The following is a 20,556-nucleotide window of genomic DNA, read 5'->3' on the forward strand; positions in this document are numbered from 1 at the left end:
AATAGTGAGTGCAGCTCTGGAGTATAATACAGGATGTAACTCAGGATCAGTAATGTAATGTATGTACACAGTGACTCCACCAGCAGAATAGTGAGTGCAGCTCTGGAGTATAATGCAGGAGGTAACTTACGATCAGTTATGTATGTACACAGTGACTCCACCAGCAGAATAGTGAGTGCAGCTCTGGAGTATAATACAGGATGAAACACGGGATCAGTTATGTAATGTATGTACACAGTGACTCCACCAGCAGAATAGTGAGTGCAGCTCTGGAGTATAATGCAGGAGGTAACTCAGGATCAGTAATGTAATGTATGTACACAGTGACTGCACCAGCAGAATAGTGACTGCAGCTCTGGAGTATAATACAGGATGTAACTCGGGATCAGTAATGTATGTACGCAGTGACTGCACCAGCAGAATAGTGACTGCAGCTCTGGAGTATAATACAGGATGTAACTCAGGATCAGTAATGTAATGTGTGTACACAGTGACTGCACCAGCAGAATAGTGAGTGCAGCTCTGGAGTATAATACAGGATGTAACTCAGGAACAGTAATGTAATGTATGTACACAGTGACTCCACCAGCAGAATAGTGAGTGCAGCTCTGGAGTATAATACAGGATGTAACTCGGGATCAGTTATGTAATGTATGTACACAGTGACTCCACCAGCAGAATAGTGAGTGCAGCTCTGGAGTATAATGCAGGAGGTAACTCAGGATCAGTAATGTAATGTAAGTACACAGTGACTGCACCAGTAGAATAGTGAGTGCAGCTCTGGAGTATAATACAGGATGTAACTCAGGATCAGTAATGTAATGTATGTACACAGTGACTCCACCAGCAGAATAGTGAGTGCAGCTCTGGAGTATAATGCAGGAGGTAACTCAGGATCAGTAATGTAATGTATGTACACAGTGACTGCACCAGCAGAATAGTGAGTGCAGCTCTGGAGTATAATACAGGAGGTAACTCAGGATCAGTAATGTAATGTATGTACACAGTGACTGCACCAGCAGAATAGTGAGTGCAGCTCTGGAGTATAATACAGGAGGTAACTCAGGATCAGTAATGTAATGTGTGTACACAGTGACTGCACCAGCAGAATAGTGAGTGCAGCTCTGGAGGATAATACAGGATGTAACTCAGGATCAGTAATGTAATGTAATGTGTGTACACAGTGACTGCACCAGCAGAATAGTGACTGCAGCTCTGGAGTATAATACAGGATGTAACTCAGGATCAGTAATGTAATGTATGTACACAGTGACTCCACCAGCAGAATAGTGAGTGCAGCTCTGGAGTATAATGCAGGAGGTAACTTAGGATCAGTTATGTTATGTATGTACACAGTGACTCCACCAGCAGAATAGTGAGTGCAGCTCTGGAGTATAATACAGGATGTAACTCAGGATCAGTAATGTAATGTATGTACACAGTGACTCCACCAGCAGAATAGTGAGTGCAGCTCTGGAGTATAATGCAGGAGGTAACTTAGGATCAGTTATGTTATGTATGTACACAGTGACTCCACCAGCAGAATAGTGAGTGCAGCTCTGGAGTATAATACAGGATGTAACTCGGGATCAGTTATGTAATGTATGTACACAGTGACTCCACCAGCAGAATAGTGAGTGCAGCTCTGGAGTATAATGCAGGAGGTAACTCAGGATCAGTAATGTAATGTATGTACACAGTGACTGCACCAGCAGAATAGTGACTGCAGCTCTGGAGTATAATACAGGATGTAACTCAGGATCAGTAATGTATGTACGCAGTGACTGCACCAGCAGAATAGTGACTGCAGCTCTGGAGTATAATACAGGATGTAACTCAGGATCAGTAATGTAATGTATGTACACAGTGACTCCACCAGCAGAATAGTGAGTGCAGCTCTGGAGTGTAATACAGGATGTAACTCGGGATCAGTTATGTAATGTATGTACACAGTGACTCCACCAGCAGAATAGTGAGTGCAGCTCTGGAGTATAATGCAGGAGGTAACTCAGGATCAGTAATGTAATGTATGTACACAGTGACTGCACCAGTAGAATAGTGAGTGCAGCTCTGGAGTATAATACAGGATGTAACTCAGGATCAGTAATGTAATGTATGTACACAGTGACTGCACCAGCAGAATAGTGAGTGCAGCTCTGGAGTATAATACAGGATGTAACTCAGGATCAGTAATGTAATGTATGTACACAGTGACTGCACCAGCAGAATAGTGAGTGCAGCTCTGGGGTATAATACAGGATGTAACTCAGGATCAGTAATGTAATGTATGTACACAGTGACTGCACCAGCAGAATAGTGAGTGCAGCTCTGGAGTATAATACAGGATGTAACTCAGGATCAGTAATGTATGTACACAGTGACTACACCAGCAGAATAGTGAGTGCAGCTCTGGAGTATAATACAGGATGTAACTCAGGATCAGTAATGTATGTACACAGTGACTGCACCAGCAGAATAGTGAGTGCAGCTCTGGGGTATAATACAGGATGTAAGTCAGGATCAGTAATGTAATGTATGTACACAGTGACTGCACCAGCAGAATAGTGAGTGCAGCTCTGGAGTATAATACAGGATGTAACTCAGGATCAGTAATGTAATGTATGTACACAGTGACTGCACCAGCAGAATAGTGAGTGCAGCTCTGGGGTATAATACAGGATGTATGTAACTCAGGATCAGTAATGTATGAATGCAGTTTTTCTCAGGGTGGCTCCCTCTCTTACTATATTAAGGAAGTGCTATTTTTGCACTATGTCTTGTCATCCTCCTGCACATTAGTTATGCAGATCGTACATTTTTTCTCCACCTTTCCTTTTGCTCTCGGTCGCGGCCCTGATACCGACGGTGACACATGTCTGACTATTAATATTCCTCTCACCTGTTATCCCCCGTTATATAAGTGCAGAATCTTTAGGGTGTGAGAACAGCGGTAATGATGTTACCACCGGGACTTCTCTGATAATTCATTGCCTGGAATATGGAGGTTAATGAAGGTGATGATATTGTAGCCACTCATCAGATGTTTCTCTTCTCTGGTATCAGGATTGGACGTCTACAAAAACATGAAAGACTAAAACTCAACATTTTGCCTTGAGCCGCACAGACGCAGCGACCTCTGCCATCACCAGATGCTTCCACCGCACAACTACAGATGTGCTGCCTGTTGTCTTTTTTAATAGACTTGATAAAAAATATCTTATACCGTTTTGTGTATTCAGCTCCTGTGCAGACCTGGTAAAAAGGGATTAGATGCAGTCAGTGACTGTATCACACATAACAGTTTTAGATACACAGGCAGACAGGCTGCGAGACAGGCATTGATACAGGCTGTGATACATATATAGCTCAAAAAAAAATAAAGGGAACACTTACACAACAGAATATAACTCCAAGTAAATCAAACTTCTGTGAAATCAAACTGTCCACTTAGGAAGCAACACTGATTGACAATCAATTTCACATGCTGTTGTGCAAATGGAATAGACAATAGATGGAAATTATTGGCAATTATCAAGACACCCTCAATAAAGGAGTGGATCTACAGGTGGGGACCACAGACCACATCTCAGTACCAATGCTTTCTGGCTGATGTTTTGGTCACTTTTGAATGTTGGTTGTGCTTTCACACTCGTGGTAGCATGAGACGGACTCTACAACCCACAGAAGTTGCTCAGGTAGTGCTGCTCATCCAGGATGGCACATCAAGGCGAGCTGTGGCCAGAAGGTTTGCTGTGTCTGTCAGCGTAGGGTCCAGAGGCTGGAGGCACCACCAGGAGACAGGCCAGTACACCAGGAGACGTGGAGGGGGCCGTAGGAGGGCAACAACCCAGCAGCAGGACCGCTACCTCCGCCTTTGTGCAAGGAGGAACAGGAGGAGCACTGCCAGAGCCCTGCAAAATGACCTTCTGCAGGCCACAAATGTGCATGTGTCTGCACAAACGGTTAGAAACCGACTCCATGAGGGTGGTATGAGGGCCCGACGTCCACAGATGGGGGTTGTGCTCACAGCCCAACACCGAGCAGGACGCTTGGCATTTGCCACAGAACACCAGGATTGGCAAAGTCGCCACTGGCACCCTGTGCTCTTCACAGATGAAAGCAGGTTCACACTGAGCACATGTGACAGACGTGACATACAGTGGCAGTATATAAACACTGCCGCTGTATGTGCAGATGACCTGCTCTTCTCCTCGCTGAACCTACTGATCTCTGCTCCTTCTCTCCCCTGAGCTGCCCCTTCTCGCCGGTGCCGCTCCTGTCTCTGCCCCTTCTCGCCGGTGCCGCTCCTGTCTCTGCCCCTTCTCGCCGGTGCCGCTCCTGTCTCTGCCCCTTCTCGCCGGTGCCGCTCCTGTCTCTGCCCCTTCTCGCCGGTGCCGCTCCTGTCTCTGCCCCTTCTCGCCGGTGCCGCTCCTGTCTCTGCCCCTTCTCGCCGGTGCCGCTCCTGTTTCTGCCCCTTCTCGCCGGTGCCGCTCCTGTCTCTGCCCCTTCTCGCCGGTGCCGCTCCTGTCTCTGCCCCTTCTCGCCGGTGCCGCTCCTGTCTCTGCCCCTTCTCGCCGGTGCCGCTCCTGTCTCTGCCCCTTCTCGCCGGTGCCGCTCCTGTCTCTGCCCCTTCTCGCCGGTGCCGCTCCTGTCTCTGCCCCTTCTCGCCGGTGCCGCTCCTGTCTCTGCCCCTTCTCGCCGGTGCCGCTCCTGTCTCTGCCCCTTCTCGCCGGTGCCGCTCCTGTCTCTGCCCCTTCTCGCCGGTGCCGCTCCTGTCTCTGCCCCTTCTCGCCGGTGCCGCTCCTGTCTCTGCCCCCTCTCCCCAGGGCTGACGTCTCTGCTTTTTCTCCCCACAGGGTCCTGAATGTGTCGCACGTGCAGATCCTTCTCTCTGTATTTAATGGCCGCTGGATGATCTGGGCCGGACCCCCGGGACCCCGCAGCTGACCGCACTCGCTGGGAAGATGCCGCTTCCTTTTGGACTGAAGTTGAAGCGGACGCGGAGGTACACGGTGTCCAGTAAGAGCTGCCTGGTCGCCCGCATCCAGCTGCTCAACAACGAGTTTGTGGAGTTCACGCTGTCCGTGGAGAGTTCAGGACAGGAGTGTCTGGAGGCCGTGGCCCAGAGGCTGGAGCTCCGCGAGGTAACCGCGGCTGTGCTGGGACTTGTAGTTCTGTGTATTCCTATCATAGACATTTATGGCCACTTTATCAGCTGGATGATTGGGGGCTTCCTGGGGGAGGATGGGGGTCCCAGACACTCATGATTTATCCTTTGAGTAATGAGGAGTTTTCCTATATAACAATTTCAATACCTCTGCTTGCTGTCTTTGAAAATACTTTATAAATATTTCCTGTCACTTGTCCTTCTGTCACAGCTGAGGGTTCGGTGCAGTGTATCAGTGTCGGAGAGCCTTGGGATTGAGCACAGGACGGACATTAGTGCTGCCGAGTTCAGAGGATTCCTACACTGCTACATTGTAACAAGATCTCAGCTGTGAGAAGTTTGAGGTCAGGATGTTTTGGGTTTCTTTAAGACGAATTTCTATTTACTGACAGCAAGCAGGAGTCCTGACATTCATGAGTAGGTTTCACTGAAGCTGTGGAGCGGCGGTGAGGAATGTGAAGCGTGTGGCTTCCCGGTGACAGTGACGTTACCTGCCGCTGACAGCTGGGGCGGCTCACAACAAACCTGCCCGAGGCTGCGGCACAGCGATGTGCGGAATGCAGCGGGGGCTGTTGTGCAACGCGTTCCAGGCCGGAGCCGGCCCCCTGGACGGCCGCCATGGTGCAAATCTACGTCCCATTCACTGCCTCCCCCGGTGCCAGCACAATGAGATAACGTTTCAAGGGGCCCAGGAGACCCCAGGACCCCGGCGACTCTGACTGTGGCTCCAGGGCCCAGAAGGTCGATGACTGACGGCTACTGGCAGCAGATTCAGATGCCACCGTCCGTCATGTCCTGCTGCGCATCAGCTAAATATGTCCCCACATCATTCCTGCCCGACCGTGTCATCATCTGCAGCAGCCGTGAGGGGTCACCGAGGGGCTACATGCTCCAGTGGTGTAAATACCAGCCGGTCATGTGTGATACTGTTTGCTGAACCATGTATCTAATCCCATCCTGTGTGATACTGTCTGCTGAGCCGTGTATCTAATCCCATCCTGTGTGATACTGTCTGCTGAGCCGTGTATCTAATCCTATCCTGTGTGATACTGTCTGCTGAGCCGTGTATCTAATCCTATCCTGTGATACTGTCTGCTGAGCCGTGTATCTAATCCTATCCTGTGTGATACTGTCTGCTGAACCATGTATCTAATCCTATCCTGTGTGATACTGTCTGCTGAGCCGTGTATCTAATCCTATCCTGTGTGATACTGTCTGCTGAGCCGTGTATCTAATCCTATCCCGTGTGATACTGTCTGCTGCGCCGTGTATCTAATCCTATCCCGTGTGATACTGTCTGCTGAGCCGTGTATCTAATCCTATCCTGTGTGATACCGTCTGCTGAGCCGTGTATCTAATCCTATCCCGTGTGATACCGTCTGCTGAGCCATGTATCTAATCCTATCCCATGTGATACTGTCTGCTGAGCCGTGTATCTAATCCTATCCTGTGTGATACCGTCTGCTGAGCCGTGTATCTAATCCTATCCCGTGTGATACTGTCTGCTGAGCCGTGTATCTAATCCTATCCCGTGTGATACTGTCTGCTGAGCCGTGTATCTAATCCTATCCCGTGTGATACTGTCTGCTGAGCCGTGTATCTAATCCTGTCCCGTGTGATACTGTCTGCTGAGCCGTGTATCTAATCCTATCCCGTGTGATACTGTCTGCTGAGCCGTGTATCTAATCCTCTTCTGTGTGATGCAGAGAACTGTGAGTATGGTATATACTGTATGTACAGGCTGCAGTTATGTATCTAAGCTGGGGGTGTATCTGAGCTCTTGGAGTCCCCTCCTGTGCCCCCCGGATGAGCAGTGTATAGTGGGGGAGATACAGATTACGAGGATTCATGTACTGAGCAATTCTATGTCTGCTACTCCTGTGCGGCCGGTGCTCTCACAGGATTCTTTTGCTTGGTCCGTGGCTCTGGCTTTCTGTCCCTGGCTCTGGCTTTCTGCCCGTGGCTCTGGCTTTCTGCCCATGGCTCTGGCTTTCTGCCCGTGGCTCTGGCTTTCTGCCCGTGGCTCTGGCTTTCTGCCCGTGGCTCTGGCTTTCTGTCCCTGGCTCTGGCTTTCTGCCCCTGGCTCTGGCGCTCGGCCCGTGGCTCTGGCGCTCCTGCAGGTGCAGGTGCCGGTGTCTCAGGGTATCAGTCAGTGATGGCCGCCGCTCTGTAATCAGGTTATTACTGTCCTCCTCCGGTCAGGTGACCTACTTCAGCCTGTGGTATTACAACAAGCAGAACCAGCAGCGATGGGTGGATCTGGAGAAGCCTCTGAAGAAGCAGCTGGACAAGTACGCCCTGGAGTCCACCGTGTACTTTGGGGTGGTTTACTACGTGCCCTCCGTGTCCCAGCTGCAGCAGGAGATCACCAGGTGAGCGGACAAACATGGCGGCTCCAGTGTGAAGAACATCAGAAAAGTTCTGCATCAGTTTTTCACCATTTTCCAGATTTCCGCTTGCTGTCAGTGAATGGGACTTTCTGGTTTACTGCTGAGGATTTGACTCCGGACAGATGATTCACTGATGGCAAGCAGAGGTCTTGCTGTGACTACTCCAGTACGTGGCTCCAGCTCTTACGCTTCGTGCACCTTCTCTCGGCAGATACCAGTATTACCTGCAGCTGAAGAAGGACATTTTGGAGGGGAAGATCCCCTGTAGTTTGGAGCAGGCGATCCAGCTGGCGGGCCTCGCTGTGCAGGGTGAGTACACCAATACCCGAGATTAAAGGGACCCTGCCCCATTCAACAAAACAGTCCTGTCCTGGCACAGGGAGGGTTAAAGACCCCTCTGCTGGCTGGTTGTTTGTGTCACTGGGTGTGGACCTCCCCCTGGTGAATTTTCCATCTTCTGCCCTCGTTTACAGGAACCTTCTGATTTTTTTTTTCTCCCTTTCCAGCTGATTTTGGCGACTACGATCAGTACGAATCTCAGGATTTCCTGCAACGTTACGCGCTCTTTCCTGTGGTGAGACCCTCGCTGTTAACCCCTGATAGTCACCGCGGCTGAAGCCGAAAGCTGTCGCCCATTTGTTATAAATAATGAAACAGTTGACAACTTTGTAATCAATGTTCTTAACATTTTCATCATTGTTCAGATCGGCGCTTGCTGTCCGTGAATGGAAGTATTCTGGTTTACATCCATGGACCGAGTACAGATCTTGTCCTATTGACACATTGTAACAAACTGTCAGCACAGGCGGGAGAGCAGCGGCTCAGAGCTGAAGGTGTTACAATGTATCAGTCTGCAGTGCAGGAAACAAAAACCATCAAAGAACATTAAAGATGTCAATATTTGCGATTGTCCTTGAAGTGTTTAATATGACTGTTCTTCTGTTGCTTTAAGGGATGGATCCAGGATGAAAAGACGCTGGAGGAGGCGACGCAGAGCGTAGCGGTGCTGCACCAGAAGCTGCGGTATGTTTCAGCTTTATTCACTTTTTCATCCTATTTGTCACCTTATATCTAAACTGCTGTTGTTTGCTGAGTCCCTTTCCATGCTTTACACTGCAGCACTGGTCCATAGCTATGATTACTGGCTCCAGCTGGTTTGCGTTGTCCATTGCAGTGCGAGGTCATCGGAAATCAGCCTTTTAGTCTTACCACAAACTTTAGCTGCTGCTCCTTCCTCCTCCATGCTTTGCACTGCAGCTCTGCTTGTTCTGATTCCCTGCTGCAGTCTGCTCTCCATGCACTGACTAATGACAAGAAGCAGTTTTATTATTCTCATACTGATCCGTGTCTATAATCCTGGGTCTCTTTTTAGGGGCCTCTCCCCTCCGGAGGCCGAGCTCTTGTACATGCAGGAAATTGAGAGGCTGGACAACTATGGAGAGGAAACGTACCCTGCCAAGGTAATGACGGAGGAGACAGCGGGTGGAGGGATGTCTCCTGCGGGGGGCGTCACATGTTTGGTTCTACTGCTTCTGCTAATGGAAAACACTAACTATTCCATATATCTATAGTGTTAAAGGGATGGGCCTCCTCCAGAAAGGCAATGTGCATGCAGATATAGTGGTAATGACATGGGGGAACTGCAGGTAAACAGCATTCAGGCTGCAGGGAGACAATGAATTTACACCCCCCCCCCCCCTGCAGCCGCTCGCTTCCACTTCTCCCTGCAGCCGCTCGCTTCCACTTCTCCCTGCAGCCGCTCGCTTCCACTTCTCCCTGCAGCCGCTCGCTTCCTCTTCTCCCTGCAGCCGCTCGCTTCCTCTGCTCCCTGCAGCCGCTCGCTTCCACTTCTCCCTGCAGCCGCTCGCTTCCACTTCTCCCTGCAGCCGCTCGCTTCCACTTCTCCCTGCAGCCGCTCGCTTCCACTTCTCCCTGCAGCCGCTCGCTTCCACTTCTCCCTGCAGCCGCTCGCTTCCACTTCTCCCTGCAGCCGCTCGCTTCCACTTCTCCCTGCAGCCCCTTGCTTCCTCTTCTCCCTGCAGTCCCTTGCTTCCTCTTCTCCCTGCAGCCGCTCGCTTCCTCTTCTCCCTGCAGCCGCTCGCTTCCACTTCTCCCTGCAGCAGCTCGCTTCCTCTTCTCCCTGCAGCCGCTCGCTTCCACTTCTCCCTGCAGCCGCTCGCTTCCACTTCTCCCTGCAGCCGCTCGCTTCCACTTCTCCCTGCAGCCGCTCGCTTCCACTTCTCCCTGCAGCCGCTCGCTTCCACTTCTCCCTGCAGCATCAGCAGAGGATTTACCTGCAGATTGCCCCTATATCATCACCCCGACATCTGCAGGTACAAAGTGTTTGTAGAGGTGAGAGGTGTGCCAACTGCTGGATGATGCCGGATCTGCACCCAGTCTGTAATGGGACCAATAATTGTCCAAATGCCCCTTTTATAATTTTGCTCAGGATAATTGGGGGTCCGCATGGATTTTGGGGGTGCACTTTAACACTATAGGGTGTGTCACTACATTCTGGCTGATAACAGCAAACAATAGCTGCTATGTATTAGAAATTCCTGAAGATCATCCTCTTATTCCCAGGACAGCCAAGGTGCCGACCTCTCCATAGGAGCATGCCTGAATGGGATCTTCGTTAGGCACAAAAATGGACGATCACCCGTTATATTCCGGTAAGGGTGTACTTTTTTTTTTTTTTTTTAAAGCATCAGTACCTAAAGGGCCGGTGTCCAGGCCCCTTCCGTAATTAACGCTTTAATGGTCGAAGTTCTGAAGCTTTACAATAGGCTTTGTGTGTCTATTCAATGTTTCCAGATCTCTGAACTAGTCCTGTTCTCACTGCTGAGGGTTTGTTATAATGTATCAGTGTGAAGAACAAGTATGCCTGAGTGCCTCTGAGAAAATTGTCTGCACTGATACATTGTAACAAGTCTGCAAATGTTTCCATGAGCCCAAATAAACTTCATATGACCTTGCATACAGCTCTGCAGGTGACATTCTGCCATAAATGTGGTGACTGCACATCTGGGTGCAATGAGCAAACCCCACACAGACCCTGAACCAGCAGGGAGTGAGGGGAGATGTATGGAGAGGAAAGTCAGCTGGAATTGTGAATGCAGCTGTGGATGTGACTGGAGCACAAGAGACAATGTATCTCAGGATGTGTAAGCGCTGAAGAAAACAGAATGTCCTATAGATTGTATCCATACAGCGGCTTTACATTGTATCCTCCTCCCTGGTTCAGGGGCTGCGTCCAAATCACTGAGGTTGGATTGTTCTTTCCTGTAGGTGGTTGGACATCACTAACATGTCCCACAACAAATCCTTCTTTACTCTGGAATTGGCCAGTAAAGAGGAGACAATCCAGTTCCAGACTGTGAGTATATAAAGAGGGGCTGCGACAGAGGAGAAAAGGGGCTCTGTACTAGCAGAATAGTGAGTGCAGCTCTGGAGTATAATACAGTATGTAACTCAGGATCAGTAATGTAATGTATGTACACAGTGACTGCACCAGCAGAATAGTGAGTGCAGCTCTGGAGTATAATACAGGATGTAACTCAGGATCAGTAATGTAATGTATGTACACAGTGACTGCATCAGCAGAATAGTGAGTGCAGCTCTGGAGGATAATACAGGAGGTAACTCAGGATCAGTAATGTAATGTATGTACACAGTGACTGCACCAGCAGAATAGTGAGTGCAGCTCTGGAGTATAATACAGGATGTAACTCAGGATCAGTAATGTAATGTATGTACACAGTGACTGCACCAGCAGAATAGTGAGTGCAGCTCTGGAGGATAATACAGGAGGTAACTCAGGATCAGTAATGTAATGTATGTACACAGTGACTGCACCAGCAGAATAGTGAGTGCAGCTCTGGAGGATAATACAGGAGGTAACTCAGGATCAGTGATGTAATGTATGTACACAGTGACTGCACCAGCAGAATAGTGAGTGCAGCTGTTGAGTAATACACAGGATGTGGGGGTTTTTGGCCGCAGCTTGGGGTTAATCATCTGTGTTTCGTTTTCCAATAACCTTTCCTGTTTTGTTCTGTTAGGACGACATGGAAACTGCTAAGTACGTGTGGAGGATGTGCGTCGCCAGGCACAAATTCTACAGAATGAACTGCAACCTGTAAGTTGATAAATGATGACCCCGTTATTCATCAGCCTTGGCTGAGACTCTGTTTCTCTCTGTTATCAGCTGAGGCTGGGGAGCTGGTGTAACACTGGTTATAGCAGAGGCGTGTGAGCCGTTACTTATGGTCTTGTGTTATATGACCGGCTGTATTTGGGGGGGGGGATGTTCTGCTCCCCTCCTCCACCAGCCGTTCCTCAGTATTATCACCTGTGGTTGCTTTCGCTGGTGTCAGCCATTGTCTTGGCCACCTGTCCCCCGACACACAGATTCCTCGGCCCCCATATAATGCTGCTTCTGTGGGGACATCTGTCCATTTCATTGCACAGCTGCTGCTGACATCTTGCTCCCCGGTCGTTAGTACTGATATTGCCAGACGGCAAGCAGAAAATCCCGCTGCCTTCTAGATCTCTGCTTGCTGTATGTGAAATGGAATGTTTTCTTTTACACCTGGAATCCATACAGACCTAATACTTCTCAGTGCTGAGATTTGTTACTGTGTAACAGGGTCGTGTGACCTGAGAAGTATCGGCACAAGCTCCGATCTCTGTGTTGTTGGGATGGTTTGGTGCAGTGTATCAGCGATGCAGATCGTCCAGTACAATTCCCGCAGAGGTGTCAGGAGGGAATCGGCATCCTGGTGTAACAAGAATTGTCAATTCACTGACTGCAAACAGGAAAAAAATTAGCAACTTTTCAATTTCCACCTTTTTCTTCCGTTTTTGCTCCGTTTCATGGATTTGACCCCCGAGTTTGACAGTTTCTGATAAGGGGGTGGAAGATCTGACGATATTTAGTGTGAGAACAGAAATGTTGCCTTGTCCCACGGAGGAAGCGCTTTCTGGTGGTGATGAGAGTTTCCATCTTTTTGTTACAATGTATCAGTGTAGATAAGAGCTGAAGCTCAGAGGAATGCAGCAAACAGATGTCCTCATTCACTGTCAACAAGCGGAGATCTTGATAGCAAATGAGAAACCAAAATGAAAAGTCCTTCTGCTTTGTGATAATATTTAAGGACTGTCCCTTCAAGATTATTTTTTTTGTTGTTTTTTTTTAAAACCAAGATATGACACTTAGTGTAACTCTGGGAAAACTGTGCGACGACCCCCTCTGACCATCATTATAAGGGGATAATGAAGCTGTTGGGTCATACATTAGGCTGCAGCAGCACAGAGGATTTCAGCAGTGTCCCTTTGCTTCCTCCTGACTTCTCTGTCTGTTTGTCCTCAGTGATTCCTCTGATCCTCCTCCTGTGATCTCTGCCCAGAAATCTTCCTCTCTTCTTTCCTTCCAACGCTTTCCTATTCTCTCCCTCCCGTCACTTCCTAAAGGGTGAGATGTGGCCTGTGCCCGGCGGGGGCTGCATGATCTGCCCTCCTGTGCCCGGCGGGGGCTGCATGATCTGCCCTCCTGTGCCCGGCGGGGGATGCATGATCTGCCCTCTTGTGTCAAGAGCGTATATACAGTGGGTAAAATAAGTATTTGATACACGACCCATTTTGCAAGTTTCGCCCCTACAAAGAATGGAGAGGTCTGTAATTTTTATCGTAGGTCACTTCACCTGTGACAGACAGAATCTAAAAGAAAAAACAGAAAATCACATTGTAGGATTTTTACATAGCTAATTTGCCTTTTATTACATGAAATAAGTATTTGATGCAATAGAAAAACAGAATTTAATATTTGGTACAGAAACCTTTGTTACAATTACAGAGGTCGGACGTTTCCTGTAGTTCTTGACCAGGTTTGCACGCACTGCAGCAGGGATTTTGGCCCCCTCCTCCATACTGATCTTCTCCAGATCTTTCAGGTTTCGGGGCTGTCGCTGGGCAACATTGAGTTTCAGCTCCCTCCAAAGATTTTCTATTGGGGTCAGGCCTTGAGACTGGCTAAGCCACTCCAGGACCTTGAGATGCTTCTTGGGAGCCACTCCTTAGCTGCCCTGGCTGTGTGTTTTCAGGTCATTGTCATGATTGAAGACCGAGCCACGACCCATCTTCAATGCTCTTAATGAGGGAAGGAGGTTGTTGGCCAAAATCTCGCGATACATGACCCCATCCATCCTCCCTTCAATATGGTGCAGTCGTCCTGTCCCCTTTGTAGAAAAGCACCCCCAAAGTATGATGTTTCCCCCACCATGCTTCACGGTTGGGACGGTGTTATTGGGGTTGTACTCATCCTTCTTCTTCCTCCAAACATGGTGAGTGAAGTTGATACCAAAAGCTTCTATTTTGGTCTCATCTGACCACATGACCTTCTCCCATGCCTCCATCATCCAGATGGTCATTGGTGAACTTCAAACGGGCCTGGACATGTGCTGGCGTCACCCCAGGGACCTTGTGTGCCCTGCAGGATTTTAATCCATGACTGCATAGTGTGTAATGTTTGAGACTGTGGTCCCAGCTCTGTGGTCGCATTTCGGGAGCCCGTGATGCGCCTAAACAGTGGAAACCCCCCCCCCCCCACCCCCACAAGTGACCTCATTTTGGAAACTAGACCCCACAAGGATTTTATCAAGGGGGATAGTGAACATTTTGAACCCAGAGGTACGACACAGAATTTGATAACATTATGTCATCATATTGAATAAGTTGTCATTAGTCTTGAGCGCAAGTGCTCGCTACTTGAGTTTACATCGGGTACTCAGGTATGCTCCATGTATCAAGGGTGCTTGAGTCCCCAACCATGTTTCACGGTTATTAGACACCCAAAAAAAAACATACGGGGATTGCTCATACATGGCAGGCAATCCCCACAAGGGTTTTTTTGGCTGTATAACAGCTGCAAAACATATGAGGCGGAGACTCGAGCACCCGCGATACTCGGTGCATACCCGAGCACCCGCGATACTCAGTGCATACCCGAGCACCCGCGATACTCAGTGCATACCCGAGCACCCGCGATACTCAGTGCATACCCGAGCACCCGCGATACTCAGTCCATACCCGAGCACCCGCGATACTCAGTCCATACCCGAGCACCCGCGATACTCAGTCCATACCCGAGCACCCGCGATACTCAGTCCATACCCGAGCACCCGCGATACTCAGTCCATACCCGAGCACCCGCGATACTCAGTCCATACCCGAGCACCCGATGCAATCTCAAGTAGCGAGCACTTGCGCTCTACACTAATCGCCATATCGTCATCATTTTTTTTCTTTACTTTTGAAAAAATCCCAACCCTAACACAACCCTAACCCTAACACAACCCTAACCCTAGCCTAACCCCAACCCTAGCCCTAGCCTAACCCTAGCCCTAGCCTAACCCCAGCCCAACCCTAACCCTAGAGTTTAATTTTTACGCTGTTCCTCGTGCGGTATAAGTGATTAGACGACTTTATTCTTCGGGTCGGTGCGATTTCAGTGATACCAGATTCATATCGGGTCTTTATGATTGACAGCTGTCACACACTAAAAAAGGCTTTTTTTTTGTAAAGACTTCGTTTTTGATTCGCCATATTTTGAGAGCTATAATTTTTCCATATTTCGACCGACAGAGTCATGTGATGGCTTGTTTTTTTTGCGGGACGAGTTTATGTTTTTATTGGTGCCATTTTCGGGCACATGACATTTTTTGATCGCTTTCTATTCCGATTTTTGGGAGGCAGAATAAACAAAAACCAACAATTCAGGAATTTTTTTTTTTTTTTTTTTTATGCCGTTCCGCGTGTGGTGAAATTGATAAGGCAGCTTTATTCTTCGGGTCAGTAGGTTTACATCTGTATCGCATTTATATTGTTTTTTTATGTTTTGGCGCTTTTACACAATAAAAACTATTTTATAGAAAAAAAATATTTTTCTGAGAGCTATAACTTTTTTATTTTTCGGCTGATGGAGCTGTATGGCGTCTTGTTTTTTTGCGGAACAAGATGACGTTTTCAGCTGTACCATATTTCTTTTTTTTTTACGTTCGTCTTTTTGATCACATTTTATTCCATTTTTTGTTTGGCGGTATGAAGTTAAAGCATCGTTTTTTGTTTCTTTTTTTATTTGTTGTTTTTACCATGTTCACTAAAGGGGTTAACTAGAGGGTCAGTTTTATAGGTCATTCCAGACACGGCTATACCAAATATGTGTACTTTTATTGTTTTGTTTTTTTCCTAATAATATTTATTTATAAGTAAAGTATTTTATTTTTTTTTATTATTTTTTTCATTTTTTGGAAATATTTTTACAATATTTTTTTTACTTTTTTTTTTTCACTTTCTGATACTTATTTTTCCTTTTACACTTTGTCCCACTATGGGACTTTTCCCTTTTTACATTCTGATCGGCTGTATAGCATAGGGATACAGCAGCAGCATCTCTGTGCTATACAGCCCGTCAGCGCTGCACAGGGAGAAGTTACTTTGATCGTGCACTGCTCATGACCAAAGTACGGTAACTTTCTGCTGTCTGGGGACCCGGAAGTTGTCATGATGACATCGGGTCACCATGACAACTTCTGGAACCCGGCACAGACTGCGCGGGACGCCGGAGAGGAGGTAAGTATCACCACCTCTTGCTCCCAGAATGCTGCGATCGACTTTGATCGCAGCATTTTTGGGGTTTAATGTGCAGGGAGCGGTGCGGGACTGCTCCTGGCACATAGCACCGAGTGTCAGCTGTGGCAATCAGCCTGTGTGCGGGCGCGATCTCCAGGGCGTATTAATACGTATCTGGTCCAATAGGTCCAGGGTGCAAATACGTATTAATACGCCTCACGTCAGAAAGGGGTTAAATAAAAACTAACAGGTCTGTGAGAGGCAGAATTCTTACTGGTTGGTCGGTGATCAAATACTTATTTTCCCCACTGTACCGCATGTCAGCATGTGGCCGCCTTGTGGGGTGCAGCTGGCATAGGGTTTTCCATCTGGCCAGAGCCGTCCTCCATCGCAGCATGCTGGCACTTGTAGTTCCACACGCAGGGAGAAGCCTAATCCAGTCCGTATGTAATGTGCCGCCACATGGTGTCCTCTTGTGAGGATGCGCTGCTACTAGTATGATGGCTTCGCTGGCTTCCACTTTGTTGCTTGCCGTCAGTGACTATTTACATTCTTCATATAGAACATGTTTAATTATTGTCATTTATTTTATTCCAGGCAAACTCAGGCGGTGAATCCGGTGCGGCGGCGATCATCAACCAGAATGTCCCTGGTGAGAGCAGATCGGTGACCGATAGCGGAGTGACTGCCGCTTAGGTTTTATCCGGGGTCTCAGTGTTACTATGTAGTGAGGCCATCACCGGGGGCTGACAATCTGTCACACGTGTAGCCGCTGGTTGCCAGCAGCGGTAGATGATGAGCAGGTTCTCATTTATGGGGGTGGCGATATTTGGTAACAGTTTGCATTATTTGTACCCTGCAGCCCAAGCACCAGCCGTACATGATCCCCGCTCCTCAGCTGCATTACAACGGACACTACAACGAGCCCTACACCTCCTCACAGGGTAACCGGACTTTGCTTTTTGCATGATCTACGCCATTGTTTTTGTCACAAAGAGCCTCTTCTAATCCTGTTGTGGCTGATAACAGATAGCAATAGCATGCAAGTAGGGTTATAATCCATTTCTGCAATGAATCTGTATATGGACAGACACACATTGATCGATCTCCTGAAGAACTTTGCTGACCAATCCCCTGATACCATAGAGCAATAACTCGCCGTATAATCAGTCTTGTCCAGTTGATTCATTTTTGCGAGTAGCTCGTGGAGTCAATGCCAGTCAGCTGCCACTAAAGCCACCAGAAACTCGTCGTCCTCCGTTCTAATCCTTTTGTTTTGCCGGTTGCAGACAATCTTCCCGTCTTCGTCAGCAATCAGAACGGTTTTTACTATCACTCCCAGACGAGCCTGGATCGCAGCCCGCATGACTACAATGGCAGAATCCGGAACGGCAGTGTGTACAGCGCCCACAGCACCAATTCTCTGAACACGCAGCAGCACTACATGCAGCCGTCGCCCATGTCCTCCAACCCTAGCATCACAGGCAGCGACATCATGAGGCAGGAGTACATCCCGTCCCACCGGCACAGCGCCCTCATCCCACCCTCCTATCGCCCTACGCCGGATTACGAGACTGTCATGAGGCAGCTGAACCGCGGGATAATGCACACGGAGCGGCAGAGCCACTCGATGCGGAACCTCAACATCGGCAACTCCTATGCCTACAGCCGAGCGGACGCCCTGGTTTACAGCCAGCCGGAGATCCGCGAGCATGCCCAGCTCGCTTCACCCCAATCTCATCATTACCCCTTCAACCTGAACTATAGTTTCCACAGCCAGTCGCCCTACCCGTACCAGGCAGAGCGCCGCCCGGTGGTTGGTGCGGTCAGCGTCCCCGAGCTGACCAATGTCCAGCTTCAGTCTCAGGACTACACACCCTCCAACATCATGAAGACCCAGGTGTATCGCCCTCCACCCCCCTATCCGTACCCGCGGCCGGCCAACAGCACCCCGGATCTGACCCGCCACCATACGAGCAGCAGTAACCCGGACCTGATCACCAGACGCGTCCACCATTCTGTCCAGATGTTCCAGGAGGACAGCTTGCCTGTGGCTCATTCCCTTCAGGAAGTCAGCGAGCCGCTGACCGCTGCCCGTCACGCCCAGCTCCAGAAGAGGAACAGCATAGAAATAGCGGGGATCACCCACAGCTTCGAGGGCATGCGGGTGAAGGAGCGCGCCATGTCTTCCTCCACTGCCAACGTGGCGCCTCAACGGGTCGTGCCGACCGACTCACAGAGCAATGTTTACATTGAGCGCACGAAGGAGGAACAGGGCGGCGAGCAGGAGAGGGGGCGATACGGCCACAAGAAGTCTCTGTCCGACGCCACCATGCTCATCCACAGCAGTGAGGATGACGAGGAGGAAAACGATGAAGACAGCGGCACCAACGTATCCCAGACGCCGATGTACGACCGATTCCAACTGAGGCCGGTGATGGAGACCTACACGGACGAGTCTGAGTCCAGCTACCCCTACAGTGCCATGCCCGCCAATCATCTCCACATCTACGAGCACAAGATGCCTGAGGTGGAGAAGGAGCGTCTTGTGACCACCGTCAGCCCTGTACAGTTTGGGGGAGAACACCTGACCGGCAGGAGGAACAACGGATCCATCCCGCCCTCAGTATCGGAGTCGGACCTCACGGCTGTTACTGTCCGCTACCGAACCAAGAAGGAGCCTGTGAAAAAGAGACCCGTGTCCGACGTCCTGTCCGGAAAGAAGGACATCGTAGAGGGACTACCACCCTCAGGAGTGAGTACAAGCCACAGCAAACCCTCCGCTCACCATCAATGCAAACTTCTACTCCAGTCACATCCAAAGCTGCATTCTGGAGTGGTGAGAGATATACTGAGAACACTCCATCCCCCACATTGCACCGGGGATGACTGTGGGGGAGATGTTGGAGCCGGACCCTGAGAATGAAGGAATTTCAGAGAAAATATCCCTGTAAACGTTTGGCATTTGTGCAACATTCTGGCAATTTCAAAGCAACGGGTGTGAGGGTGCAGCTCTGGATGTGACTAGAGTGTGGCTACATCTATGAGATGTGATGGGAGATCCGTGGCATCACCTGAGGTCCTTCGTTATAGGGTGGGGGGGGGTGTAATCTGGGCCTTCAATTTTATTTTTTTTTGCTTTTAATGTTTCTTACTTGCAGGGAATAAAGAAGGGAAATCGCACAGAAGCTAAAAAAATGGGACCCCTGAAACTGGCGGCTTGGAATGGGTTAACTGCGCCCCGGATGCCCGTGCTGGACGACGAACAGGAGGAGCCGGCCCGGGCGTCAAATGACCAGAGGGTAAATACTGTCAGTAAAGGGCCGGTGCCGGGCCGAGGAATAAAGAACAGTTAATTCCTGATCAAATTGCACTAAGATGTGGAAATCCGGGCGAGCGTCAGATTTGTGTAACTGTGTGTCGCTGTCCGAGTGTAGACCCCAATGCATGGGCAGCAGGGGGTCTCCTGAGATCCCTGTATGTGAGGGTGAGGAGTTCGGGCAGGAGACCCATGGCCGGTGCGATTGGAGGGAGTGCGATTGGAGGGAGTGCGATTGGAGGCAGTGCGGCCGGAGGGATCGGAGGGAGTGCGGCCGGAGGGATCGGAGGGAGTGCGGCCGGTGGGATCGGAGGGAGTGCGATCGGAGGGAGTGCGGCCGGTGGGATCGGAGGGAGTGCGGCCGGTGGGATTGGAGGGAGTGCGGCCCACGTGAATGTCACCTACACAAGATACCAATCACCTTCTGAACCTTTCTAGTAGATGTCGTGTTCAGTTCTTCACCATCTACAAGATCTCTGTAGCGTTCAGGGAATGGACATGTTCTCGTTACTCACAGATATAATCTAATAATTGTTATATCGAGGGTTTATTCGTTTTATCCAGGGAACTAAAAAGCCGTGAATCCAGAATGATACATTTTACCTGCACTGATACATTGTGTCAAACGTTCAGGATAGAAGATGATTGTGCTGATCTCTTCTGCTCACAGAGGATTGACTGCAGGGGATGCGACTGTAGCAAACCCCTCAGCTGTGATATATTTTCGCTCTGTGCCGTGATTTTGCTTTTACTGACAGCAAGCAGAGATGCTGAACATGGTGAGTGATAGACTAGTGATTGATTCTCTCCTTCTCTCAGTGTAAGCTCCTGGAGGAGCGGCTGGAGCAGGGGATGGTGTTCACCGAGTATGAGCAGACCCCGAAGAAGCGGCTGCCGGACATGGAGTGCACCATAGCGCGCCTCCCTGAGAACGCAGAGCGCAACCGTTTCCAGGACGTGCTGCCGTATGACGACACCCGGGTGGAGCTGGTGCCAACAAAGGAGAACAACACGGGTTACATCAACGCCTCGCACATAAAGGTATCGTCCAA

The 20,556-nt window shown here is 49.4% G+C and overlaps 1 protein-coding gene across 3 annotated transcripts in view; it reads left to right on the forward strand.

Moving 5' to 3' along the window:
- The window catches only part of PTPN21 (protein tyrosine phosphatase non-receptor type 21), a 65,951-nt gene that overhangs the window by 32,869 nt on the left and 12,526 nt on the right, over positions 1–20,556 (forward strand). For 2 of the 3 annotated variants that reach the window (XR_012247306.1, XM_073638232.1), the window contains exons 2-16: positions 4,857–5,144; positions 7,370–7,539; positions 7,769–7,866; positions 8,064–8,131; positions 8,510–8,580; positions 8,930–9,017; positions 10,141–10,229; positions 10,846–10,933; positions 11,619–11,695; positions 12,929–13,030; positions 16,783–16,837; positions 17,048–17,129; positions 17,475–18,940; positions 19,347–19,487; positions 20,324–20,545. Coding sequence is in view for 2 of the 3 variants with exons in the window: in XM_073638232.1 (XP_073494333.1) it covers positions 4,965–5,144; positions 7,370–7,539; positions 7,769–7,866; positions 8,064–8,131; positions 8,510–8,580; positions 8,930–9,017; positions 10,141–10,229; positions 10,846–10,933; positions 11,619–11,695; positions 12,929–13,030; positions 16,783–16,837; positions 17,048–17,129; positions 17,475–18,940; positions 19,347–19,487; positions 20,324–20,545 (2,997 nt within the window). In the remaining variant the exon portion in view is untranslated. The remainder of the gene's footprint in view (positions 1–4,856; positions 5,145–7,369; positions 7,540–7,768; positions 7,867–8,063; positions 8,132–8,509; positions 8,581–8,929; positions 9,018–10,140; positions 10,230–10,845; positions 10,934–11,618; positions 11,696–12,928; positions 13,031–16,782; positions 16,838–17,047; positions 17,130–17,474; positions 18,941–19,346; positions 19,488–20,323; positions 20,546–20,556) is intronic. The other variant, XM_073638233.1, reaches the window with a different exon arrangement.

Source organism: Phyllobates terribilis, unplaced genomic scaffold, assembly GCF_046119375.1.
Source record: "Phyllobates terribilis strain yellow unplaced genomic scaffold, ASM4611937v1 Scaffold_7__3_contigs__length_470593459, whole genome shotgun sequence".
NCBI lineage: Eukaryota > Metazoa > Chordata > Amphibia > Anura > Dendrobatidae > Phyllobates > Phyllobates terribilis.